The sequence below is a fragment of the Malaclemys terrapin genome, chromosome 13, assembly GCF_027887155.1.
Source record: "Malaclemys terrapin pileata isolate rMalTer1 chromosome 13, rMalTer1.hap1, whole genome shotgun sequence".
NCBI classification, from domain to species: Eukaryota; Metazoa; Chordata; order Testudines; family Emydidae; genus Malaclemys; species Malaclemys terrapin.
Genome location: NC_071517.1, coordinates 752,229 through 778,742, shown reverse-complemented (window position 1 = coordinate 778,742; position 26,514 = coordinate 752,229). Strand labels below are relative to the sequence as shown.

The 26,514-nt window shown below is 55.8% G+C and overlaps 2 protein-coding genes across 4 annotated transcripts; both read right to left on the bottom strand.

Moving 5' to 3' along the window:
* Positions 1-565: 565 nt before the first annotated feature.
* On the bottom strand, positions 566-16,678 carry MCRIP1 (MAPK regulated corepressor interacting protein 1). 3 transcript variants are annotated; one of them, XM_054047448.1, is made up of 6 exons: positions 16,590-16,678; positions 12,311-12,426; positions 9,346-9,425; positions 8,910-9,028; positions 2,700-2,801; positions 566-2,273 (listed from the first exon to the last, which is right to left on the bottom strand). In XM_054047448.1, the coding sequence occupies exons 3-6, from the start codon at positions 9,351-9,353 to the stop codon at positions 2,209-2,211; spliced, it is 294 nt and encodes a 97-aa protein (XP_053903423.1). In that variant the 5' UTR covers positions 9,354-9,425; positions 12,311-12,426; positions 16,590-16,678; the 3' UTR covers positions 566-2,208. The 3 variants fall into 3 exon arrangements, with proteins under 3 accessions (XP_053903423.1, XP_053903425.1, XP_053903424.1); XM_054047450.1 differs by having other exon boundaries at positions 12,315-12,426; XM_054047449.1 differs by lacking the exon at positions 12,311-12,426 and having other exon boundaries at positions 16,590-16,664.
* Positions 16,679-20,906: 4,228 nt separating this feature from the next.
* Positions 20,907-24,383, bottom strand: PPP1R27 (protein phosphatase 1 regulatory subunit 27). The gene is made up of 3 exons (XM_054046574.1): positions 23,876-24,383; positions 22,470-22,620; positions 20,907-21,781 (listed from the first exon to the last, which is right to left on the bottom strand). The coding sequence occupies exons 1-3, from the start codon at positions 24,060-24,062 to the stop codon at positions 21,658-21,660; spliced, it is 462 nt and encodes a 153-aa protein (XP_053902549.1). The 5' UTR covers positions 24,063-24,383; the 3' UTR covers positions 20,907-21,657.
* Between the last annotated feature and the right edge of the window lie 2,131 nt (positions 24,384-26,514).

Genomic DNA, 26,514 nt, shown 5'->3' with positions numbered 1-26,514 from the left:
GCTGCCAAAAGACCCTGCAGTGGCTGGGGCTGCACCACTTTCACCCCAGAGACCTGGGCCCTGACTCTCCTTTCAAACGGCAGCCTCAAACAGGTCATGGAGAGACTTTATACATCAAAACTGGGAAAACGAGGAAGTAATTGGAAAAGCGTCTGAGTGCACAAGAGCTGTGGGTGTGCATGGCTACGCCTCTGCCTGAACTGTGCACAGCTACGACTGACTGGGGCCCGGACACAGCTTGAGGGTTGAGAACAAAGGGATGAGGAATCTGCAGAGGGACGAAGGATTGTGCATGAGTGGCTGCAGCACTGTTGTGTGGCATCTCCTTGCTCCTTAGCTGGGCCTCCACGGGGGAGTTCAGCATGTCTCCAGAGTGGCCACCAGTAATGCAAGGCCCATCCCGCCATTCCCCTGGGGCAGGGTGTCCTCTCCGCCATTCCCCAGCTCTGCATGCCCTGGACAGCAAACCAGTGGCTGAACGGAAGTGGGAGCATGGGTGGTAAATCAGCCCCGTATCCAGCAGAGACAGCCATGGAGCAATGGACAGATGTGCACAGAGACAAGCTCAAAAGGACTAACCAGTTTATTTACAACACTCCTCAAGTGACAGACAGAGCGAAAGAACAACATAGGTCATTGACTTAACAACAAAGGGAAGGTAACAGTGACCACAAATCCTGCCTGCACCGCTCTTAGCCCTGCAGTGCCAGGCTGCCAGTGCCTGCCACCATCTGAGCTGGGCAGAGCACTTGGCAGCTCCCCTCCCTGCGAGCACCACGCAGTGGGCTGCTCTCTGGGACCACAATGCTCCTGCAGTGCTGGTGGCAGCCGCTCGACTGGTGGGGTTGTGCTTCACAGGGCAACAGTGATGGCAGAACCACTCAGAGTGGGGTCATGCTGAGACCTCCCAGCCTTGTCAGGTACTAGGGTCCCAAGAGGGCCATCTTCCGAAGTGCTTTCCGAGCCCGGGGGTGGGGAGAGGGCATTCAGCCTGGCACTGCAGCAGCAGCCTGCTGTAAACTGCCCGAGCTTAGGAAGTGAGCTGGGCTCCACTAGGGGCTGTGTAACGACCTCCCCCCTCCAGGCCCACCCCACAGAACAGGCCTGGCCAGGAAGGGGGTTACTGCACGGAGGGCCCAGACAGCTGGAGGGAGGGGGGCAGGAAGGGGGCAGGAGGGCTGGGGAATCCCTCTAGTATTAACATTGGGAGATGTCGCCCAGGCAAGGACGCAGATAGAAACAACTTCCCACAGTCAAGCCTCCCTCAGCAAATGCTGCCCCACCCCACTCTTCCTGCCTGGAAGGGGCTGCCAGGGCACCTGGCAGGGAGCGGAGAATAGTCCACGACTCCAGCTGTAAATGCACCTTGGTCTCTGGGGCTCAGGGCCAAGGGGGCACCCCTCCTAGCTCCAGCAGGGCAAGGCCTCGCAGGAAGCAGCTCTGCCCCCCGAGCCATGGGACCTGCCCCAGCCCTGTTATGGGGAAGAGAGCCAGTCAGCGCTTTAATATGGACAATATCTTGGAGTCCCACAAGCCCAGAAGCTGTTAGCAACCAATTGCTAGGGGCTCAGCTGCAAACTAACCCCACCAACTTGACAAGCAAGGGGAGGGGGAAGGGTCACCTGCCCAGCAGCACGGCTGTGGGGAAGGCCTGCAAGCCTGCTGGCACTGAGTCGCCATGGTCATGGGGCACAAAGCAGGGACCAACAATGCATGCTCCTCCTCCAGCCTCTGAACGTGCCCCACTGTCTCCTCTCAGCCTGTCCGCAGCAAGAGCTGCTCCTCGATACCTGGGGGAAGGGGTGAACTAGGCATGGCCTCCACTGGCCCAAACGCAGCCACTCAGCTCTGTCCTCCCTAGCAACAGAGCCCCAGGGACCACACCAACCACTCGGCAGCCAATAGAGCAGCCCAAGGCCGACTGAGGACAGAGCTGGGAGGAAGAGTAAGCTGACTTTGTGGGTCCAACACACAGTAGAGAAAGGCAGCCCAAGGGCGAGGCTACAGGGAAGGGGCAGGAATCCAGTACAACACGCTCTAGGCATCCGCAATGGAGTTCAAACTTGGGCAGCTTCAGAGCCAGCCCCAAAGCCGCCCAGTTCTTCCACGGGCAGAACACACACCAGAGGAGGAAATCAACACAAAATCTTCAAATTAAATTTGCTTGAGGACCTCAGGACACCAGCCAATCAGCAGGCAGAACCTGCCTTAGGATTTCTTAGCATCCTGTGTGTTTCTCCTCTTCAGATCGCTCAAGTCAACAGGTTTAAATGCTGTGAGGATGAAGAGGGGATAACTCAGTACGGGGGCTGGGCTCGGCACTGCCAGCATCACCCTACCCGCCCCCAGGACTCAGTTCAGGGGCTCTGCTCAGCAGTGCATCACCCCTCCACGTTGCCAGCACCCACCACGCCCAACACACACTCTGCAGGAGTCCAGGCTCAAAAGCCACAGGTCTCCTCTGCCCCTCATCATGAAATGCCATTTGTCTCACAGGATTGAAGGCTCCCAACCTGGTCACCCCCATTCACCCTCCTGTAGCTGGATGGAATGGTCAGAGCTGTACATTCAGTTAGGACAGGTCACTGGTGTCCTGAGGGGGTTCCTCCCTCTCAGCAGCCAGTGCTCTGCTCCACTTACTTGAGCACTGTTGGCACTTGTTCCCCTGGATGGGCCAAAGACCCCACAGGCAAACTCACCCTTTAGGCTGGGGTTTGGTATCTTCTCCACATACTCTTCCACCAGGCCCCTCTCACTGCCCGACATCTGGTTGCGAAGGTCTCGCTCCACACACTGCCAGGCTGGGGAAGGAGCACAGCGAGAGAGGGAGGGGAGGGTGCTGTGCCTGCTATGGGACACGCCTAGGGCTCCCTCCAGCTGCTCCCACGCTCTTATCCCAGCCCTCAAGAACCCCGTTCCCCTACACACACCAGGGAACTTCACAGTTTCATAGAGTTTAAGGCCAGAAGAGACCATTAGATCATCTAGTCTGATCTCCTGTATGTCTGTGATGAGTGGGACTGTTCTTAATGTTTCCTCTGAATACTGTAGGGGTGCCTCAGTTTCCCCTAAGAAATGCATCTTAATATTAATTAGTGGTTCAGCAAGATCCTCAGCAGTTCCTTTAAGACCCTTTGTGTGTAAGTTATCTGGGTGTGCTGATATGAAAATGTTTAATTTTAGCAGATGCTGCCTCATACTCTCCTATCTTGTTACAGATAGGAAACTTTCTATTCCATCCACATCGTACAAGTTGGACACATAAGAACGGCCATATTGGGTCAGACCAATGGTCCAGCTAGCCCAGCATCCTGCCTTCCAGCAGTGGTTGGTGCCAGGTGCTTCAGAGGGAATGAACAGAACAGGGAAATTTATCGAGTGATCCATCCCTGTCATCCAGCCCCAGCTTCTGGCAGTCAGAGGTTTAGGGACACCCAGAGCCTGGGGTTGCATCCTTGACCATCCTGGCTGATAGCCATTGATGGACCTGTCCTCCATCAACTTATCTCATTCTTTTTTGAACCCAGTTATACTTTTGGCCTTCACAACATCCCCTGGCAATGAGTTCCCCAGGTTGACTGCGGTATAGAAATCATAGAACTAGAAGGGACCTCGAGAGGTCATCTAGTCCAGTCCCCTGCACTCAGGGCACTATGCACAATGTGAAGAAGTACTTCCTTATGTTTGTTTTAAACCTGCTGCCTAGTAATTTAATTGGGTGATCCCTGGTTCTTGTGTTATGTGGATGGGTAAATCACACTTCCTTAATCACTTTCTCCACACCATTCATGATTTTAGAGATCTCTATCATATCCCCCGTTTAGTCATCACTTTTCTAAGATGAACTGCCAGCCTTTTTAATCTTTCAGAGAATCATAGAATATCAGGGTTGGAAGGAACCTCAAGAGGTCATCTAGTCCAACCCCCTGCTCAAAGCAGGACCAATTCCCAACTAAATCATCCCAGCCAGGGCTTTGTCAAGCCGGGCCTTAAAAACCTCCAAGGAAGGAGACTCCACCACCTCCCTAGGTAACGCATTCCAGTGCTTCACCACCCTCCTAGTGAAATAGTGTTTCCTAATATCCAACCTGGACCTCCCCCACTGCAACTTGAGACCATTGCTCCTTGTTCTGTCATCTGCCACCACTGAGAACAGCCGAGCTCCATCCTCTTTGGAACCCCTCTTCAGGTAGTTGAAGGCTGCTATCAAATCCCCCCTCATTCTTCTCTTCTGGAGACTAAACAATCCCAGTTCCCTCAGCCTCTCCTCATAAGTCATGTGCTCCAGACCCCTAATCATTTTTGTTGCCCTCCGCTGGACTCTTTCCAATTTTTCCACATCCTTCTTGTAGTGTGGGGCCCAAAACTGGACACAGTATTCCAGATGAGGCCTCACCAATGTCGAATAAAGGGGAACGATCATGTTCCTCGATCTGCTGGCAATGCCCCTACTTATACAGCCCAAAATGCCGTTAGCCTTCTTGGTAACAAGAGCACACTGTTGACTCATATCCAGCTTCTCGTCCACTGTGACCCCTAGGTCCTTTTCTGCAGAACTGCTACCTAGCCATTCGGTCCCTAGTCTGTAGCAGTGCATGGGATTCTTCCGTCCTAAGTGCAGGACTCTGCACTTATCCTTGTTGAACCTCATCAGGTTTTTTTTGGCCCAATCCTCTAATTTGTCTAGGTCCCTCTGTATCTGATCCCTTTCCTCATATGGAAGCTCTTCCATACCCCTAATCATTTTGGTTGACCTTTTCTTTTTCCAATTCTAATATATTATTTTGATCTGTGAACAATCAGAACCCCACACAGTATTCAGGTGGGTGGGTGCCATGGATTGATATAGTGGCATTATGATATTTTTGTTGTATTCGCTATCCCTTTGCTAATGGTTCCTAACACTGTTAGTTTTTTTGACTGTTGCTGCACATTGAGCAGATGTTTTCAGAAGTATCCATGATGACAGCTAATTCAGACCCCTCATTTTGAATGTGTAGTTGGGATGACGTTTTCCAATGTGCATTACTTTGCATTTATCAGCACTGAAGTTCATCTGCCATTTTGTTGCCCAGTCACCCAGTTTTGTGAGATCTGTTTGTAACTCTTCGCAGTCAGTTTTGGATTTAACTAGTTTGAGTAATTTTGTATTGTCTGTAAACTTTGCCACCTCAATGTTCACCCCTTTTTCCAGATCATTTATGAATATGTTGACTAGGACTGGTCCCAGTAGAGACCCCTAGGGGCACTGCTATTTACCTCTCTCCATTCTGAAAACTGACCATTTATTCCTATCCTTTGTTTCCTATCTTTTAACCAGTTACTAATCCATGAGAGGACCTTCCCTCTTATTCTATAACTTCTTAGTTTGCTTAAGAGCCTTTGATGAGGGATTTTCTCACAGGCTTTCTGAAAGTCCAAGTATATCCACTGGATCACCCTTGTCCACATGTTTGTTGACACCCTCAAAGACTTCTAATAGATTGGTGAGGCATGATGTCCCTTTACAAAAGCTGCATCGATTCTTTCACAACAAACTGTGCTCATTTATGTGTCTGATAATTCTGTTCTTTATTATAGTTTCAACCAATTTGCCTGGTACTGAAATTAATTGCCAGGATTGCCTCTGGAGACTTTTTAAAAAAATGGCATTATATTAGCTATCCTCCAGTCATCTGGTACAGAAGCTATTTAAATGATAGGTTACATACCACAGTTAGTAGTTCTGCAATTTCACATTTGAGTTCCTTCAGAACTCTTGGGTGAATACCATCTGGTCTTGGTGATTTATTACTGTTTAGTTTATCAATTTGTTCCAAAACTTCCTCTAATGACACCTCAATCTGGGACAGTTCCTCAGATTTGTCACCTAAAAAGAACAGTTCGGGCATGGCAATCTCCCTCACATCCTCCGTAGTGAAGACTGATGCAAAGAATTAATTTAGCTTTCCCGTAATGGCCTTTTCTTCCACATGTATTCCTTTAGCACCTCAATCATCCAGTGGCCCCACTGATTGTTTGGCAGGCTTCCTGCTTCTGATGTATTTTAAAAAAATGTTGCTTTTGCTAATTGCTCTTCAAATTTTTTGTGCCCAATTATACTTTTACACTTGATCTGCCAGAGTTTATCTCCCTTTCTATATTCCTCACTAGGATAGGACTTCCAATTTTTAAAAGGATGCCTTTTTGTCTCTAACCACCTCTTATACTCTGTTGTTTAGCCATGGTGGATTTTTTTGGTCCTCTTATTGGTTTATTTTTTTAATTTGGGGGTATACATTTTGTTTAAGTCTCTACTATGGTGTTTTTAACTACTCTCCCTACAATTTGCAGGCATTTGTGACTGTTCCTTTTAACTTCCATTTAACTCCCTTACTCATTTTTGTGGAGTTCCCCTTTTTGAAGTTAAATGTGGTGGATTTTCCCCCTTACAAGTATGTTAAATTTAATTATATTATGGTCACCATTACCAAGCAGTTCAGCTATATTCACCTCTTGGATCAGATCCGGTGCGCCATTTAGGACTAAATCAATAATTGCTTCTCCCTTTGTGGGTTCCAGGACTAGTTGCTCCAAGAATCAGTCATTAATGGTGTCTAGAAATTTTATCTCTGCATCCCATCCTGAGGTGACATATATCCAGTCAATATGGGTATAGTTGAAATTCCCCATTCTTATTGGGTTTTGTGTTTTTGTAGCCTCTCTAATCTCCCATAACATTTCACAATCTTCGTCACCATTCTGGCCAGGTGGTTGGTAGTATATTCCTACTGCTATAATCTTATTATTCAAGCATGGAATTTCTACCCACAGAGATTCTATAGTACGGTTTGATTGATTTTAGGATTTTTACTGTATTTGACTATACATCCTCCTGTTTCATTCCAAATACTGTACAGAAATATCTATTGAACATTTCTGCATCTCTGTTTACAATTTTATCATCCGTCATGGGGTACTTCTTGTTCTGAATATGTTTTAAAAATGCCTTATCTTTAACTCTATTGTCCATTGATATTTCATTGATTCCTTTGGTAAGAGAAGCCAATCACCCACATTTTTTAACTTTTAACTTATATAAATTGCCATTTACTTCCATTCTTCATATAAAAATTTTGTTTTATTGCTTCTTCCCCAACTCCTTTTAACCCATCTGGCTTCTTGGCCAGCATAACTTTTTTCATGTCTGTGGAATCATGGCTTTTTGGGCATCCAATAGGATATCCTTGAACAAGTCCCAGTTTCCACTGACACTTCATACTTTAAATGTAATGTTCCCAGACAGTTATGGCAACAATTGCTTTCACCTTTGGAAAATGAACCCTTTTAAAGTTCTAAATATACATATTAGTGTTTGGTGCCATGTTCTGTTTGCACAACATAAACGTAATGAGATCATGATCACTGGTACTCTAGGCTACTGGTAATTTTTAGGTCACCAAGTAACAATTATTTGTCCAGCAGAATGAGGTCCAACCCCATCTTCCCAGTCCCCATTTCCTTATCACCCTGCTCCCAAGTCCAGTGTGTCTCCCTCCAACTTCACAATGGGATCACAAACATGAAAGCGCCTTCACTGAGGGCTTGGTAAAGAGGAAAAACTGCACTAGGAGGATGGGGAGGGCAGATACCTGCAAGAGCACAGGGGAACTGGCACGTCTGGCCTGGGTGCTGAGTACGCATGCACACTCACCCAGGCTCCTGCTTTAAATGGCACGTATGCACTTGCAGGCTGGCACTTCCCCCCAGCCGGACTGCACCCCACTCCGGAGGCCACTTGCCAGCAGCTCCCTATGGGTGTCAGCTCACAGACAGACACAGCACAGTTACATTTAAAGGGTTTCTTTGCAAACCTCAGGGATAGAAGCTTCATTTTACTTTTTAATTGAAGGACTAAATTCTCCAGAAATGGCCAGGGCCAAAGGCATGCCAGAGACAAACATCACGCACCTGAAATTCCTATTCTGCCAGGCCTTGCCTCCCCTCCATAGTGCCACGTGACCCCAGGGGACTCAGCAACACAAAGACTGTTTCCTGTGCACAGACAGCACTCTGAGGAGCAATGGCTTCATTCAGTCGGAGGGCATTGCTCTTGGGCAATGGGATGTTGTTGGAAAGACCTTCCCAGACACTGGCAGGGGCTGAGAAGCCCTTAGAAGAGTCTCCTAAGGGTTGTTCAGCCAGGCTATGGAAGGGGCTTCCACACACACTGGGTCCTCTTAACTCGGTCAGTTCAAAATCAGTTTGATTCCTCTCTCCTTGTCTCAGCACAGCAGGCTCAGGAGACATGAGACAGCAAAACAGCTGCTGAGACAGGGACTGTCCCACAAGGGAGTTTTACCTGGGCCTGGTTTGATTTGCTTCATGTGCACAGTAAGGCCTCACTCTTCTGGCTGAGACAGAGATGTCTGTTTAGAGCCTGTGAATGAGCAAAGCCATGTCTCCCACATAGCAGAGGCCACCACCCAGTGCCTGCTCTGGGCTCATTCCAGTGTCGTATTTCTGCCATAGCAATTGGTGGGTAACAGAGTCTCACAGCAACATAGACTCTCATTGCAAGGCATATTAAGTATCGCATCCCTCTTCTCATCACCACCCCGTAGGGAATGGAAACTAATGGGCCCTAGGCTATCAACGCGGAGAGAACAGCTCAGGAGCATACGATGGGATGAGCAAAGCTCCACACGTCCTCAGCTCGGAGAGGGAGTCACTCGGAGAGTCACTGTTCTCTGACTGCTCCTTGCCCACTGCTCTGATGAGGCACCATGGCAGGAAGCCCCTTGTGGAATTCCAAGGCTGAAAAGCAAGTGGCACCAGAGAGGAAAGGAGCCAGGGGAGAAAAGGTGGCCTGGGGGAGTTGCAGATCCCGGATCACTCCAGCCCTGCCCTGGAGATGCCCACTCACCCACCTTCATAAATGAAGCGCACATTCTCCTCGTGAGCAGGGGTGAAAATCTCACTGCTGTTGCTTGGGGAGCGAGGGCTGCTGTTCCTCTTGCCATTGTAAACGACCCTGGAGACAGGGGAGCTGAAACCGAAGCCCAAATCCTGATGAGAGCCCATGGGCAGATGGGGAGAAGTGCAAAGCTCTGGAATGACCCTCAGAGAGGGAGTGCAGGAAATCCTGCAGCAAAGGCCCTGGCGCAAGCAGCCATGCAAGTTGGCACCTCCCCAACCCTTCAACCAGCAGCATGGCCCCAAGCTCAGGAAAAGTAAAGCCATTACTGTTCATGCCCTGCCTAGCCCCATGGCGTTCCCCCCAAAGGGACTCCATGCCCCCGCCCCCTGCCCTGCCCTGCCCTCCCCTCATCCACAGGCTCTCTGTTATGTGTGAAAGTGTCTCACCTGGTCATGGCTGCCTCCTTACTCAGACCTCTCTAATCCTGCCTTTGCCAGCGCAGACCTTGGCAGATAGGAGATGGATGCTGAAACAAAGTGAAACGGAGCTAAGTGTGTGTGGGAGCCACAGTGTCTCCAGACTGCCAGCACCTTCTCTATGCAGTCACTCCCAGCTGGGGCTTCATGTGCTCACATACTGCAGCTAAGAGCATAGCATCAAAGCCTAGAAAGGTCACAGAGAGACCCAGGGAGTCAGCTCCGTAGCTTAGGTCTGGGTGGCTGCATTCTGACCCCAGCTGCTGCAGCGCTCCTCAAGAAGTAAATGAGAAGGATTTCAGATGCGGGTCTTACTACTTTAACCCCATTGATGCCACCAGTGATCAGGACAATGCCAGTACAGATGCAGTTGTACAACTTCCCTAATGAGGGCATAGTTACACTGGTATAAAAGTGCTTATAACCAGGATAGCTATTCCCACACAGCAAAGGGAACAAGCTATAGCCGGACAAGACATCTCTGCTCCAATGTAACTGCATCTACACTACGGCTTATACTGGTATAACTACAGTAACTCCTCACTTAACTCATAGACTCATAGACTTTAAGGTCAGAAGGGACCATTATGATCATCTAGTCTGACCTCCCGCATGATGCAGGCCACAAAAGCTGACCCACCCCCTTTCCCTTAACTCAGCTGTTGAAGTCCCCAAGTCCTGTGATTTAAAGACTTCAAGTCGCAGAGACTCCTCCAGCTAGCAACCCCCGCCCCATGCTACGGAGGAAGGCGAAAAACCTCCAGGGCCTCTGGCAATCTACCCTGGAGGAAAATTCCTTCCCGACCCCAAATATGGCGATCAATAGAACCCCGAGCATGCAGGCAAGATTCTCCAGCCAGACCCTCATTGACCATTGATACTATTTACCAGCGATTTCATCTTGTTCACTAATTAACTAAAATCACGTTATCCCATCAAACCATTCCCTCCATAAACTTATCTAGCTTAATCTTAAAGCCAGAGAGGTCTTTCGCCCCCACTGTTTCCCTCGGAAGGCTGTTCCAAAATTTTACCCCTCTGATGGTTAGAAACCTTCGTCTAATTTCAAGCCTAAACTTCCCCACGGCCAGTTTATATCCATTCGTTCTCGTGTAGTTATGTTCCTGAAAAATGCAACTTTAAGTGAAACAATGTTAAATGAATCCAATTTTCCCATAAGATTTAATGTAAATGCCGGGGATTAGGTTCCAAGGAAAAATTTTGGGGGCAGACAAAAGGCATTATATACTGTACAGTACTGTACTGTGCTGGGGAGGCAAGGCTGCCCGGGGAGGGGGGGGGGGGCAAGTGGGGCAATTTGCCCCAGGCCCACAGGAGCCCTCACAAGAATATAGTATTCTATAGTATTGCAACTTTTTTTTTATGGAAGGGGCCCCCGAAATTGTTTTGCCCCAGACCCCCTGAATCCTCTGGAGAGGTGCCCTGGCTTACCCCTGTGGCTCAGGGCTGGGGGTGCAGGGTCTGGGAGGGAGTTAGGGTGTGGGAGGGCGCTCAGGGTAGGGTGCGGGGTCTGGGAGGGAGTTAGGGTGTGGGAGGGCGCTCAGGGTAGGGTGCGGGGTCTGGGGGGGAGTTAGGGTGTGGGAGGGCGCTCCGGGTAGGGTGCAGGGTCTGGGAGGGAGTTAGGGCGCGGGAGGGCGCTCAGGGTGGGGTGCGGGGTCTGGGAGGGAGTTAGGGTGCGGGAGGGCACTCAGGGTAGGGTGCGGGGTCTGGGAGGGAGTTAGGGTGCGGGGGGGCGCTCAGGGTGGGGGTGTGGGAGGCGGCTCAGGGCTGGGGCAGGCAGGAGGTGCAGAGCACTTACCCGGGGCAGCTCCTGTTTGGTGCAGGAGATGTGCAGGTGGCTCTGCGCAGTGCGGCACCGCCCCCATGGCCGCGATTCTGGGAGCTCCCCCCCACAGGCAGGGCCACCCAGAACGCAGGGGCTTTAGAGGCTGCAGGGCCCTGGGCTAAGGGGGCCCCGGGGGCCTGGCCTGCAGCTCTAAAGCCCCTTTCGGAATGCGGCCCTGTGAGCACGAGCCGGAGGACTCAGGAGGAGCAGGGGCAGCTTTTCCCTTTCAAAGCGCCGCTTCTCTCTGGCTTCCCCGCTCGCTCCCTCCCTCCCAGAAAGTCCTAAGCGCCGTCAAATAGCTGTTTGGCAGCGGGGGAAGCGCTGGGAGGGAGGGAGGAAGGGAGGAGGAGGCGGAGAAGAAGAACTTGTGCAGTGCTCCCTTGTAAAGCCAGCCAAATAAGGGAGCACTGCACAACTTTAAACGAGTATGTTCCCTAATGGAGCATAAGAAAGGCCGTACCGGGTCAGACCAAAGGTCCATCTAGCCCAGTATCCTGTCTGCCGACAGTGGCCAATGCCAGGTGTCCCAGAGGGAGTGGACCAACAGGCAATGATCAAGTGATCTCTCTTCTGCCAACCATCTCCACCCTCTGACAAACAGAGGCTAGGGACACCATTCCTTACCCATCCTGGCTAATAGCCATTCATGGACTTAACCTCCATGAATTTATCCAGTTTTCTTTTAAACGCTGTTATAATCCTAGCCTTCACAACCTCCTCAGCTAAGGAGTTCCACAGGTTGACTGTGCGCTGCGTGAAGAAGAACTTCCTTGTATTTGTTTTAAACCTGCTGCCCATTAATTTCATTTGGTGACCCCTAGTTCTTGTATTATGGGAATAAGTAAATAACTTTTCCTTATCCACTTTCTCCATATCACTCGTGATTTTATATACCTCTATCATATCCCCCCTTCGTCTCCTCTTTTCCAAGCTGAAAAGTCCTAGCCTCTTTAATCTCTCCTCATATGGGACCCGTTCCAAACCCCTAATCATTTTAGTTGCCCTAAGTGACGTAACTTCAAAACAACGTTAAGCGGGAGGACGGTAAGTGAGGAGTTACTGTATATCGGTAAAAAACTCAGCCCTTACTGACAGATCTCCTGGCACAGATGCTGTGCATGCAGCAGGCCTTCAGGTGCAAAACAGCAGCAAACTTGGTGTCACCCTGAAAGGGAGGGGAGACACATCCAGGGCGATGCTGAAGTCTGCCAAGGAGAATGAACAAAGGGCAGGTTAGGCTGAAGTGCTGGATCAGCTTCCTGGCTCCAAGACCCGCCCGGCTGCTGTGGGGATGGCCATTGCTTGGGACATTTCAAACCATACTGGCCAATGCACTAGGAAATGGGGGGAAGGGGCAGAACAAAACCTCTGGCTGCAGCGGGACTCTGGGAAGGGGTGGGGACTCCTGCAGAGCTGCGCATTACTCCCAGCATGCACATCCCCAACCCGGGCTCTCCCAAGAGTATTTCTGAAGACAGGCTCTATGATTAAAAGGCAGAGGGGCTGAGAGCAGTAACACCTCGGGGGGTGGGAGTACCAGTGCTGCTGTTGTCGCTAGTCCTGCGCCCTCCTCAGCTGTAGCCAAGGAGCTGTAGGCGGGTGGGGGGGCAAGGGAGGTGCCTGCTATTTTAGGATTAAAGGGGATTCCTTCCTGCTGGATGCAGGCAAATATGCACGGATGTGTCAGACCCATCGCCACGGCAACACCCAGGGCATGGGCCTTGCAGGGACACAGCAGCCTGTGGCAGGGAGAGTGGGGACATATGGCTCTAGGAAGGGGCACACCTAACCCCGTGAGGGCCCTGCATTTGTGGGCCCCCCTTCCCCAGGATCCAGGCAAGAGTGCTCAGCACAGGCCAAGTGCCAGGAGGCTGTCACTGCCAGGGGCTCAGGGTGGCTGGCATGGGGGGAGGGCTATCATAGGGGGGCTCTCAGTGCTAGGAGCCCAGGGGGGTGGCACAGAGGGGCTATTGGGGAGGGGGGCTGTCACTGCTAAGGCATGGGAGGATGTCACTGGGGCCCAAGGGGGCTGATACAGGGGGGTGTATCTTGGGGGACTGTCACTGCTAAGGCATGGGAGGCTGACCGGGGGGGGGGGGGGGGCAGTTATCATGGGCGAGCATCACTGCTGAGGGGGGCTAGCGTGGGAGGCGCTGTCAGTACCATGGCCCAAGGGGGTATCTGCAGGGGTGTCAGTGCATGGCCCTGAGGGTGTTGGGGGTCAGTGCCAGGGGTGTCGGGGGGGAAGCAGAGCCGGGGGGGGCAGTGATTGCCCCGGGGGGGGACAATGCCTGGGAACGGGGGGGTGTCAGTGCCGGGGGGGGGGGGGCAGTGCATGGCCCGGGGATGTCGGGGGGGGGGGTGTCAGTGCCAGGGGGGCAGTGCATGGCCCGGGGGCGTCGGGGGACAGTGCCGTCAGGGGGCAGTGCATGGCCCAGGGGGAGCAGTGCCAGGGAGCGGGGGTGTCGGGGGTCAGTGCTGGGGGCATCGGGGGTCAGTGCCGGGGGGGGCAGTGCATGGCCCGGGGGTGTCGGGGGTCAGTGCCGGGGGCATCAGGGGGGGGGGTCAGTGCCGGCGGGGGTCAGTGCATGTCCCGGGGGGGCAGTGTCAGGGAGCGGGGGTGTCGGGGGTCAGTGTCGGGGGTGGGTCAGTGCCGGGGGGGGGGGTCAGTACATGGCCCGGGGGTGTCGGGGGTCAGTGCCGGGGGGGTCAGTACATGGCCCGGGGGGGTCGGGGATCAGTGCCGGGGGGGTCAGTGTATGGCCCGGGGGTGTCGGGGATCAGTGCCGGGGGGGCAGTGCATGGCCCGGGGGTGTCGGGGGGCAGTGCCGGGGGGGGTCAGTGCATGGCCCAGGGGTGTCGGGGGGCAGTGCCGGGGGGGGCAGTGCATGGCCCAGGGGTGTCGGGGGGCAGTGCCGGGGGGGGCAGTGCATGGCCCAGGGGTGTCGGGGGGCAGTGCCGGGGGGGGGCAGTGCATGGCCCGGGAGTGTCGGGGGGCAGTGCCGGGGGGGGGGCAGTGCCGGGGGGGGCAGTGCATGGCCCGGGGGGCAGTGCCGGGGGGGGGCAGTGCATGGTCGGGGGGCAGTGCCGGGGGGGGGGTCAGTGCATGGCCGGGGGTGTCGGGGGGCAGTGCCGGGGGGGGGCAGTGCATGGCCCAGGGGTGTCGGGGGGCAGTGCCGGGGGGGGGCAGTGCATGGCCCGGGGGTGTCGGGGGGCAGTTATCATGGGCGAGCATCACTGCTGAGGGGGGCTAGCGTGGGAGGCGCTGTCAGTACCATGGCCCAAGGGGGTATCTGCAGGGGTGTCAGTGCATGGCCCTGAGGGTGTTGGGGGTCAGTGCCAGGGGTGTCGGGGGGGAAGCAGTGCCGGGGGGGGCAGTGATTGCCCCGGGGGGGGACAATGCCTGGGAACGGGGGGGTGTCAGTGCCGGGGGGGGGGGGGCAGTGCATGGCCCGGGGATGTCGGGGGGGGGGGTGTCAGTGCCAGGGGGGCAGTGCATGGCCCGGGGGCGTCGGGGGACAGTGCCGTCAGGGGGCAGTGCATGGCCCAGGGGGAGCAGTGCCAGGGAGCGGGGGTGTCGGGGGTCAGTGCTGGGGGCATCGGGGGTCAGTGCCGGGGGGGGCAGTGCATGGCCCGGGGGTGTCGGGGGTCAGTGCCGGGGGCATCAGGGGGGGGGGTCAGTGCCGGCGGGGGTCAGTGCATGTCCCGGGGGGGCAGTGTCAGGGAGCGGGGGTGTCGGGGGTCAGTGTCGGGGGTGGGTCAGTGCCGGGGGGGGGGTCAGTACATGGCCCGGGGGTGTCGGGGGTCAGTGCCGGGGGGGTCAGTACATGGCCCGGGGGGGTCGGGGATCAGTGCCGGGGGGGTCAGTGTATGGCCCGGGGGTGTCGGGGATCAGTGCCGGGGGGGCAGTGCATGGCCCGGGGGTGTCGGGGGGCAGTGCCGGGGGGGGGTCAGTGCATGGCCCAGGGGTGTCGGGGGGCAGTGCCGGGGGGGGCAGTGCATGGCCCAGGGGTGTCGGGGGGCAGTGCCGGGGGGGGCAGTGCATGGCCCAGGGGTGTCGGGGGGCAGTGCCGGGGGGGGGCAGTGCATGGCCCGGGAGTGTCGGGGGGCAGTGCCGGGGGGGGGGCAGTGCCGGGGGGGGCAGTGCATGGCCCGGGGGGCAGTGCCGGGGGGGGGTCAGTGCATGGCCGGGGGTGTCGGGGGGCAGTGCCGGGGGGGGGGCAGTGCATGGCCCAGGGGTGTCGGGGGGCAGTGCCGGGGGGGGGCAGTGCATGGCCCGGGGGGCAGTGCAGGGGGGGGGCAGTGCATGGCCCGGGGGTGTCGGGGGGCAGTGCCGGGGGGGGGCAGTGCCGGGGGGGCAGTGCATGGCCCGGGGGGCAGTGCAGGGGGGGGCAGTGCATGGCCCGGGGGTGTCGGGGGGCAGTGCCGGGGGGGGGGCAGTGCCGGGGGGGGCAGTGCATGGCCCGGGGGGCAGTGCAGGGGGGGGGCAGTGCATGGCCCGGGGGTGTCGGGGGGCAGTGCCGGGGGGGGGCAGTGCCGGGGGGGGGCAGTGCATGGTCGGGGGGCAGTGCCGGGGGGGGTCAGTGCATGGCCCGGGGGTGTCGGGGGGCAGTGCCGGGGGGGGGCAGTGCATGGCCCGGGGGTGTCGGGGGGCAGTGCCGGGGGGGGGCAGTGCATGGCCCGGGGGGCAGTGCCGGGGGGGGGCAGTGCATGGCCCGGGGGTGTCGGGGGGCAGTGCCGGGGGGGGCAGTGCATGGCCCGGGGGTGTCGGGGGGCAGTGCCGGGGGGGGGCAGTGCCGGGGGGGGGCAGTGCATGGCCCGGGGGGCAGTGCCGGGGGGGGCAGTGCATGGCCCGGGGGTGTCGGGGGGCAGTGCCGGGGGGGGGGGCAGTGCATGGCCCGGGGGTGTCGGGGGGCAGTGCCGGGGGGGGGCAGTGCATGGCCCGGGGGTGTCGGGGGGCAGTGCCGGGGGGGGGCAGTGCATGGCCCGGGGGGCAGTGCCGGGGGGGGCAGTGCATGGCCCGGGGGTGTCGGGGGGCAGTGCCGGGGGGGGGCAGTGCCGGGGGGGGGCAGTGCATGGCCCGGGGGGCAGTGCCGGGGGGGGCAGTGCATGGCCCGGGGGTGTCGGGGGGCAGTGCCGGGGGGGGGGGGCAGTGCATGGCCCGGGGGTGTCGGGGGGCAGTGCCGGGGGGGGGGGCTGTCGCTGCTGCTCCCCTGTCCCCGGCCGGGGTTTGGGGGCGGGGGTCACTCGATGGCGCCAGGCCTCGGCGGGCCGTTCCCATGGAGACGCGGCGCTTGGGCCGCCCCAGGCCCCTGGTGGGGGGGTCCCGGCCCCGGCCCCGGCCCCGGCCCCGCGCGGCTCCGCTCACCTGGGCCCGGGCCGCTCCCGGCTCCTCTCGCCGCTGCCAGGCCGGGACGGAAGTGAGCGCATAGGCCGGGCCCGCGCAGGCGCCGCGGCGTGGGGGATGCAGTGCAGCCCGCCGGGCCCAGAGCCCCCCCGACAGCCCCCCAGCGCCGGGCCCAGAGCCTAGAGCCCCCCCGATAGCCGGGCCCAGAGCCCCCCCGATAGCCGGGCCCAGAGCCCCCCTGACAGACCCCCAGAGCCCCCCTAACAGCCCCCGAGCGCCGGGCCCAGAGCCCCCCCGACAGCCCCCCAGCGCCGAACCCCCGGGCCCAGAGCCCCCCCGACCGCCCCCCAGCGCCGGGTCCAGAGCCCCCCCGATAGCCCCCCAGCGCCGAACCCCCGGGCCCAGAGCCCCCCCGACAGCCCCCCAGCGCCGGGCCCAGAGCCCCCCCAACAGTCCCCCAGCGCCGACCCCCCCCCCCGCCGGGCCAAGAGGCCCCTGAGCCCCCCCTCCCAGTGCCAACACCCCCTGTCAGGCAAAGTGACGCCAAGACCAGGCCAAGAGCCCCCCTGCCACCGCCTGAGTGCTGGCCCCCCGCTGCTGAGCACCGAGCCCCCCACCACCGCCAGCACCGAGCCCCTCTGCTGGGGACAGAGACATGACATAAGAACAGGCCACACTGGGTCAGACCACGGTCCATGGTCTCCAACAGTGGCCAACGCCAGGTGCCCCAGAGGGAATGAACAGAACAGAGCATCTATCTCGTGATCCCTCCCGTCACCCATTCCCAGCATCTGGGACTTGGAGGTTTAGGGACACCCAGAGCATTGGGTTGCATCCCTGACCATCTTGGCTAATAGCCATTGATGGACTGTCCTCCATGAACTTATCTAGTTCCTTTTTGAACCCACTTATACTTTGGCCTTCACAACATTCCCTGGGAACGAGGTCCATGGGTTGACTGTGTGTTGTGTGAAGGAATACTTCCTTTTATTCATTTTAAAGCTGCCTGTTAATTTCATTGGGTAATCCCTGGTTCTTGTCTTATGTGAAAGGGTTAAATAACACTTTCCTATTCACTTTCTCCCCACCATTCATGATTTTATAGACCTCTATCATATACCCTCCTAGTTTTTTCTTTTCTAAAATGAACAATCCCAGTCTTTTTAATCTCTCCTCATATGGAAGCTCTTCCATACCCTAATCATTTTTGTTGCCCTTTTCTGTACCTTTTCCAATTCTAATAGATCTATTTTCAGATAGGGACACCAGAACTGCACACAGTATTCAAGATGGGGCATATCATGGATTTATAAAGTGGCATGATGATATTTTCTGTTTTATTATCTAACCCTTTCCTAATGTTTGCTTTTTTGGTTGCTGCTGCACATTGAGTGGATGTTTTCAGAGGACCATCATTTTGTATGTATAATTGGGATTATGTTTTCCGATGTACATTATTTTGCATTTTTCAGCATTGAATTTCATCTGCCATATTTATTGTCCAAGTCACACAATTTAGTAAGATCCCTTTGTAACTCTTTGCAGTCAGCTTTGGATTTGACTGTCTTAAGTGATTTTGTATCATCTGCAAACTTTGCTACCTCAATGTTTACTCCTTTTTCCAGATCATTGATGAATATGTTGAACAGCACTGGTCCCAGTACAGATCCTTAGGGGACCCTGCTATTTACAGTTCTCCCTTGTGAAATCTGGTCATTTATTCTTACCCTTTGTTTCCTTTTTTTTAAGCAATGCTGATTCACATGAGGACTTTACCTCTTAGCCCATGACTGCTTATTTTGCTGAAGAGCCTTTGGTGAGGGACCTTGTCAAAGGAGGGATAGCTTAGTGGTTTGAGCATTGGCTTTGCTAAATCTAGGGTTATGAGTTCAATCCTTAAGGGGGCCACTTGGGGAGCTGGGGCAAAATCAGTACTTGGTTCTGCTAGTGAAGGCAGGGGGCTGGACTCGATGACCTTTCAGGGTCTGTTCTAGGAGATGGGATATCTCCATTATTTTTTTTTTCCTTCTGAAAGCCCAAATACAGTATACTGCCTGGATAACCCTTGTCCACATGTTTATTGATCCCTCAGAGAATTCTAATAGATTGGTGAGGCGTGATTTCCCTGTATATAAACCATGTTGATTTTCCCCAGCATATCGTGTTCATCTGTGAATCTGATCGTTCCGTTCTAACCAGTTAGCCTGATACTGAAGTTAGGCTTACCAGCCTGTAATTGCCAGGATTGCCTTTGGAGGGTTTTTTTTTTTTTAAATCGGCATTACATTAGCTACCCTCTAGTCATCTAGTACTGAGGCTGATTTAAGCAGTAGGTTACATACCACAGTTAGTTCTGCAATTTCGTATCTGCGTTTCTTCTGAACTCTTGGGTGAAAAACGCCATCTGGTTCTGGTGACTCTTATTTATCAGTTTGTTCCAAAACCTCCGCTATTGACTCCTCAATCTGGGACAGTTCCTCAGATTTGTCACCTATAAAGAATGGCTACGGTGTGGGAATCGCCCTCACATCCTCTGCCGTGGAGACTGATGCAAAAAATTAATTTAGCTTCTCCACAATGGCCTTGTCTGCCTGGAGTGCTCCTTTAGTGCCTCGTTCACCAGGTGCCCCACTGACTGGCAGCTTCCTGCTTCCGATGTGCTTAAACAGTTGTTGCTGTTAGTTTTTGTGTCTTTTGCTAGTTGTTCTTCAGCTTCTTTCTGGGCCTGTCCATTTATACTTTTACACTTGATTTGCCAGAGTTCATGCTCCTTTCTATTTTCCTCACTAGGATTTGACGTCCACTTTTTAAAGGATGCTTTTTTTTTTTTGCCTCTAACTGCCTCTTTTACGCTGCTGTTTAGCCATGGTGGCATTTTGTTGGTCCTCTTACTTTTTTTCTTTTATTTGGGATATACATTTTGTTTGAGCCTCTATTATGGTGTTTTTAAAAGGGTCTCCCTCCAATATGCAGTCATTTCACCCTTGTGACTGGTCACTAATACCGAGCAGTTCGGCTATATTCACCTCTTGGACCAGAGCCTGCCCTCCACTTAGGACTAAATCAAGAATGACCTCTCCCCTTGTGGGTTCTAGCACATGCTGCTCCAAAAGCTGTCATTTATGGTGTCTAGAAATGTTCTTTCTGCATCCTTTCCTGAGGTGGCACATACCAAGTCAATACGAGGCTAGTTGTAATCCCCCATTATTATTGTTTTCTTCCTTTGTAGTTTCCTTAATCAACCTGAGCATTTCACAATCACTGTCACCATCCTGGTCAGGTGGTCAGTAGTATATTGCTACTGCTATCCTCTCACTGTTCAAGCCTGGATTTCATTTCACACTAGCTGGTTTGGGGTGTTATTTATTGAGGGTAATTGGGCTAAGTCTAGAGGATGTTTGTGAGATGTGTCCTCCCCCATGTTTCTTTTATAGGCGGCTTTTTGTGGCAGGTTATAGACCCTCGGTCTCCTGCCCTGCTGAAATCTTTCTCCAGCCAAACGCTCCTTACCTGGGCAGCTCACTCTGTCTGGTGCAGGACCTGGCAGGAATGCTACTCTAAACTCCCTCCCTCTGCTGCTCACCTGGGAGACAGCTTTTTTTAACCCCCGTTCAACCTGATTTAGCCCTGCCCTCTTGTCAAAGGCCCCTCCCTCACATGCCCCCACCTGCTAACAAGGCTATGTTCACCAGCTGCTGAGGTCCATGCCAAGCCACTCTCTCCTCATTCAGCCCCCAGCTCTCAGCCCCATCCCTCCCTGATGCCCACAGGGGAGGATAATACTGGAGCCACCCAGCAGTGCCCATGCCAGAGCTGAGTGAGTGGGGCTGCCCTGCGATCCCTTTGCTGAGGGGAGGGGCTTCCCAGGATTTGCTGTTTGATCTGCAAGTGCATCGCCCACTTTGGACAGCTCTGCTTGATTTGTACTGGTGCACAGGGCCCAATGCAAGGGTTCAGGGCGTGGGGACATGCCCAAGTGCTGCTGTGTTATACCCACTCCCTCTCACCAGAGCAGCCGCTAGAGTAACCGCTCTTCAGCAAGCCCTGGCTAGGTGGACAGCGAGTGCCCGTGATGGGGAACAGCCTAGGGAGGACTGGGGCTTGTTTCCATGCTCTGCCGTCACGTCGGACATTCTATTTTTCCTTGACAGCTGCAATGAGTTTGTTGATTCTCGGATCTTTCTTTTCATTGTGCATGTGGCTCCCGTGTCATGGTTGCTTCTGTCTAATAGGATCCTGAAGCAGGTTGGGAGAGGTGATTTTGGGACAATTGTGCTGCAGGGCAGGAAGCGTTACCCTCTCCACCTGAAAAACAAAACAATGATGGCAGCACCAGGCTCTCCGGAAATCAGTTTATTGAAAAAGTAAAAAGTATTTTCAAAGTAACAAAAAGAACCTGGCCACCAGGTCAACCCATTGGACAGTATGGTAGAAAAGCAAATCTATAGTTGGCTCAGTCCAAAATAGGACTTTTAACACGGTGACATTACGACGAGCTATCTAATCTGTACAGCATTACCTGCTACCATGAGAGCTGGGCTAACGTTCTCTCTCTGCCCCGGACGGACAAGGGTTATTCCGAGGAGCTGCAGCTCAAAGAAACAGCTTTAATGCCTCCAGTGAGACAGTGCCACTGTCAGCACTAGCTGGGCCCGATCAGCATGTGCTTCCACACAGCAGAGCCCACCCAGTGCCAGCTCAGACCCCCGCTGCTTCAGTGTCCACACCTCCGTGCCAGCCAGAACCAGCGCGTTCCAACCACTGCTCTTTTGGCCAATCCAGTTTTAGCTGAAGATGGACACTGGCTCTGCGGTGGGGCTGAGAGCAGTGGAGAAGGGTCAGTTTCTCCCCATGGTGCCCCTGGCGATCCGGGGGCTCTGGGGAGCTTGAGGTAGCTCGCAGCCCTGCAGTGTAATTATTGGGTGAACTCTCTCTGTCCCTAGACTCTCCTATGCACACGTTACAGCAAAACTCTCTGCTTTCCCTAAACTGCCCTGATCAGCAGCCCCCAGGACTGAAGACTGCACTGCCCCACCTCTGCTGCTGGAGAGTCCCGAGTGACAGGAGCCCCACGCCAGGGAGAGATGCCTCAGTCCATCCTAGCAGCTTTAAAGAGCTCCACAAGGTCCTTGGAGTCAGCGTCAATGAGGTCAGATGGTTTCTCCCCTTCGTCATTGGTGGCATCAAGCCTGGCCCCTAAAGAGATGAGGTACCTGCAGGAGACAGAGGGAAGGGGTTGCACTGGCGGGCAGGTGTGCTGGAACAATGTGCACCGGGGGGGGGCGGGAGAGAGGGGAGCCTGAGAGCCAGTGACCCAAACTGCAAACCCTGTGACCCTGTGTATAATGGAATCCACTTCAAGCCAGGGGACGTGGCAGCACCCCCAGCACCCATGCTGGCGGGTGGGCAAGGCAGCCTAGCAGGGGAGAGCAGACATGTGCTTCCAACACTTCCTGTAGACAGCCCCACTTCCTGCAGGATTAAGGGGGTCCGGGCCTCAGCAGGAAACACTAGGCCTTGGCAACTACCAGGTACACATAGGGTTGCCAACCCTTCAGGATTGGCCTGGAGTCTCCTGGAATCGGCATCTATCTCCCGGTGACTGTTGAAAGCAATCCAGGAGATTTTGATAGGATATTTTAAGAAAATGACATTACGTCATGTTGGGGAAAAAAATCTCCCAGAATAGCTTCAGTCAGAGTTGGCAACCCTAGATACACAGGGTGTGGGGCAGGCTGCTTCTCCACAGCCCCATGCCAGCACCCTGCCCCCCTCCTCCCAGAGCCCCAAGCCAGCACACCCTGCCCCCCAGGTCAGCACACCCTGCCCCCACTCTCCTGGAGCCCAGGCTGGCCGGGTAACTGTCAGCAGGGCTAAGCCAAGCACATAGTGACTTCTGACCTGGCTATGTGAATGTAGCCATCGCTACAGGCCATGTGCAGAGGGGTCCAGCCATTCTCGTCCTTCTGGTGAATGTCCGCACCGTATCGCACCAGCAGTTTGACACAGTCGAGGTTCCCAGCGAGCACGGCTTCATGGAGGGCTGCCATGCCTAGAGAGGGGACCCGTCAGTTGCGGGGCCTGACCTGCCTGGCCAGGGGGAGGCAGAGGGACTTGCCCTCACCGGGCCAGGGCGCTGCCCCTTGGGTTCTGGGACGTGACATGAGGCAGGGGCTTTGGGAGGAGATAATGGGGGGCAGGGAGGGGAAAGGGCCCCAGCTTGGAAACACCCAGCTCCCCTCCCCCCACACCCCAGAAAGGAGCTGGCGCCAGGTCATATTTTCCCCGTAAATGGCTCCTTGAGTGGCTCAGGCTCTCTAGCCCCCCTCCCTCCCCCGCTGCGCCAGGCAGGAGAGCTGGGGGAGGGGAGGCTGGTCAGTGAGATGTCAACCCACCCCCGAGCTCTGCCACCAATAGCCTTCATGTCTCCTCCAGGCCTCAGCCCTGAGTCCCTCACCTCTGGGTGTGGACGCTCGGTTCAGAACCAGGGCTGAAGTCATATCTGTGTGGCTGGGTGGGAGCCTGGCACCCAAGCCAGGGCTATTTTAGAGGGGGTCTCCAGGGCCTTTTCTGACAGAGGCAGAGCCACAAGGGGCAACCATGTAATAACGACACAGGCCGTCACACCGCCCCCGCCCGCAGCAACTCATTCATCGGACTAGCCCCAGCCCTACACGCAGGCAGCAGAGTCCTACGTATGGGGAAAGTCACTCAGTGAGTCATCAGCAGAGCTGGTAACTGAACCCAGGAGTCCTGGCTCCCCCCTCCCCTAACCACTAGGCCCCATTCCCTTCCCAGAGCTGGGAACCCAGGAGTCCAGGCTCCTAGTCCAGTGCTCTAGCCACCAGCTCATGCTACTTTGGCCCTCTCCCTTGCCGTTCCCCTCCCTGACTGGCCATTCGCGCGTTGTAGTTCCTGTACATGGTGCTGTGCACCTCAAGGGGCAAGATCCCGGGCTTTAACCCCTCTGCACTGAAGGGTTGGCTCTGTCCGTGTCTGCTAGGGTTGAGGCATTCCCACACTACTGGGTGCCCATCAGCATCTGGTGCTGGGCTGGCTCCCCCAGAGGGATTGAAACACTTGGCTCCCATTGATGCTAGTCAGGGGATGGGAGCAAGACCCCCTCCACCACCACCAGCAGGGCGTGAAGTGGCTTAATTACAATGGGGTGAAAGTCGAGCGCTCTGCTCTGCATGGGGTAAGGCTGTGCCTGGCACATCCCCTGCAGGGGCAGGCTCACCCACCCGGGAACCCCCCGCTGCTGCCCGCCCATTAACTCTGCCAGCGCCACAGGAGGTGTTACTCACCAGAGGGGTAGAGGGTGCTCAAGGTGACCTTCCTGGCTCGGATAAACCTACCCACCTGCTCCAGGTCCCCCTGCCTGATGTTGTCCTGGAAGACAACGTCATTGGGGAAGCGCACTGTCCGTGCTGGCTTGAGGCGCTGGGAGCCCCTGCGGTACCGGGGCAGCGAGGCCGGGTCATAGTATTTCATACTGGTGGGCACCTTGTGAAGCCAGCGAGAAGGCACAAGGGCCGACACAGTGAGGCTGCGACAGCCTGGGTGAGCAGGTGCAGGAGGCAGCACTGACCCCCCGACTCAGTGTCGGGGCACTGCGCACTCTTCTCCCCTGTTCTGGTCACTTCCTCTTTAGGCCAAAGAGTGCCGGAGCCGCTAGTTCTGCAGGGGCCTCTCCTGGCAGCCGCAAACAGCCACCTCTAGAGCAGCGAGACAGCGCCGCGTGTTCCCAGCCCCCAGCGAGCTCAGTGCCAGACTCCCAGCTCGGGGCTGACGGGCTCCCCTGGCAGCTCCCGTTATATAGCCTCCTGCGGGCTATTTTGGGGACATTCAGCTCATGCTATTTGCCATGAGGTGCTGTAATAGAGCTGCCCTGCCCGCCAGCCTCCCACTTTTGGCACAAGTTAGAGTCTCATCTTACAGCCGACTTGTTGATGTGCCCATCTAAAGGGTCAAGCCGGCTGCTGCCTATGCGGATGCAGCCCCTGCTCCCTGGCCCCGCTGCAGGCTCCCTGGGGCATGGAAACCAGATCTACCAAGCAGGGCGGCTTTCGGGCGATTCAGCCGATTCCCCAGGATCGTGGCCCACAACATCCCGCAGGAGCTGCCATCGAAGTCTCGCCACTGTCTTCGGTGGCCGCTCAATCCTTGCCGCTGTCTTCGGCGGAGGGTCCTTCCCCCGCGGCAGCCATTGAGCTGCCGGCCCAGACAGTAACAGGACTTCGGCGGCAGGCTAGGGCTGAGGTCATTCACGCTCCGGTGGCTGTGGCAGATCCCCACTCAGCAAGGCTGGCCCTGCAGTTCATTGCTAGGCTTGGGCGCGAGCCTCAGAGCTGTAGATCCCATACGGTGTCCTGCAGAGGGCAGGAGTGCTGGTCCTGGAAGCAGAAACTCGAGCAGCACCTCTTGGAGGGCAGCTCACACCCAGGCCCCTGGAACTGCTGGCCGCAGTGCTGGTCCTGTGTCTGTTGGCAGGGCCAGGCAAGAGAATGGCACCCAGAGCAGAGCTTCCGAGACTCCGAGAACACCTACTGCAGGCTCCTGCTGCATTCTCTGCTCCCCCGGCACCTGTCTGAACTGGGCCATCTGCTGGCGGAGGATCCTCACAGATCAGTTATGGTTAAGGCTACGATTTACTCACAGGTATTTTTAGTAAGAGTCATGGACAGGTCACAGGCAATAAACAAAAATTTACTGCCCATGACCTGTCCATGACTAATACCTGCGACTAAATTGGGGGGGGGGGGGGGGCGCGCATGTGCTCAGGGGCCCAGCAGCACCAGCAACTGCTCTGGCCGGCCACCTGGGGACCACTGCCTGGGGCCACGGACTGGCTGCTTCCGCCACCCCGGGACTGCTGCCAGGGGCCACCCGAGCAGTGGCTGGTGTGGCTGTCCCTGAGGCCAGCTGCTTGGGTGGCCCTGGGATCAGCCACACTGGCTGCTGCAGAAGTCACTGTGGCAGGGGTGGGCAAACTTTTTGGCCCAAGGAACACATCTGTGTATGGAAATTGTGTGGCAGGCCATAAATATTCACAAAATTGGGGGTTGGGGTGCAGGAGGGCTCTGGTTGGTGGTGTGGGTGCTGGGAATGAGGGGTTGGGAGTGCAGGAAGGTGCTCCGGGCTGGGACCAAGGGGTTCAGAGGGTGGGAGGAGGATCAGGCCTGGGGCACAGGAGAGGGTCAGGAGGCAGGCTCTGGGCAGCGCTTACCTCAAGCAGTTCCCAGAAACAGCGGCATGTCCCCCCTCCGGCTCCTTTGCGGAGGTGTGGCCAGGCGGCTCTGCATGCTGCCTTGTCCGCAGGCGCCACCCCTGCAGCTCCCATTGGTTGCAGTTCCCAGCCAATGGGAGCTGCGGGGGCAGGGGCACTGTGCAGAGCCCCTTGGCTGCCCATATGTGTAGGAGCCGGGGGGGCAAGGGGGGAGAGAAGACATGCCGCTGCTTCTGGGAGTTGTGCAGAGTGGGGCAAGACCCTGACCCTGCACCCCAGCTGGAGCAGGACAAGCCCTGGACCCTGCTTCCTTGTGGGAGATTGAGGGCCAGATGTGGCCTCCGGGCTGTAGTTTGCCCACCCCTGTATGGAAGTCTGGGGAAAAAAGAAAACAAAAAAACAAAAAAAAACCCACAGAATCCACAACTGACCTGGAGCCCTAGTTATGGTGACTAGAGCAGCAGAGGAATTCCAGCAACATCTCTTCTCCCAGTCCCCTCCCATTGCTTCTGATAGAACTACACTGAAACTTTCAGCATGTTACTCTCAATGGCCAGGGGTCATCCATGCTCCAGACTGGCTGGGGAGCCCTGCCAGAGGGCAAAAGCCAACAAAAACTTAATGTTCCTTTGGGAGCTGCCAGCAGAGGTTCAGCACAAAGTCAGCTATGCAGCAATTCCTGTGAACCCAAGACAACAACAGCTGGGCAGACAGCAA

Bases quoted from the DNA above. Each gene is read 5' to 3' on its own strand.
- MCRIP1 (XM_054047448.1), bottom strand. The intron at 2,802-8,909 runs GTGGGTGAGTGG...CTCCTTCCCCAG, and splicing joins TGTGCGCTTCATTTATGAAG to CCTGGCAGTGTGTGGAGCGA. The intron at 2,274-2,699 runs GTGAGTTTGCCT...TCATCCTCACAG, and splicing joins ACCAAACCCCAGCCTAAAGG to CATTTAAACCTGTTGACTTG.
- PPP1R27 (XM_054046574.1), bottom strand. From the start codon at position 24,062: ATGAAATACTATGACCCGGCCTCGCTGCCCCGGTACCGCAGGGGCTCC. The intron at 22,621-23,875 runs GTGAGTAACACC...TCCCCTCTCTAG, and splicing joins GAGCACCCTCTACCCCTCTG to GCATGGCAGCCCTCCATGAA. The intron at 21,782-22,469 runs GTCAGAAGTCAC...TGTCTCCTGCAG, and splicing joins GGCTACATTCACATAGCCAG to GTACCTCATCTCTTTAGGGG.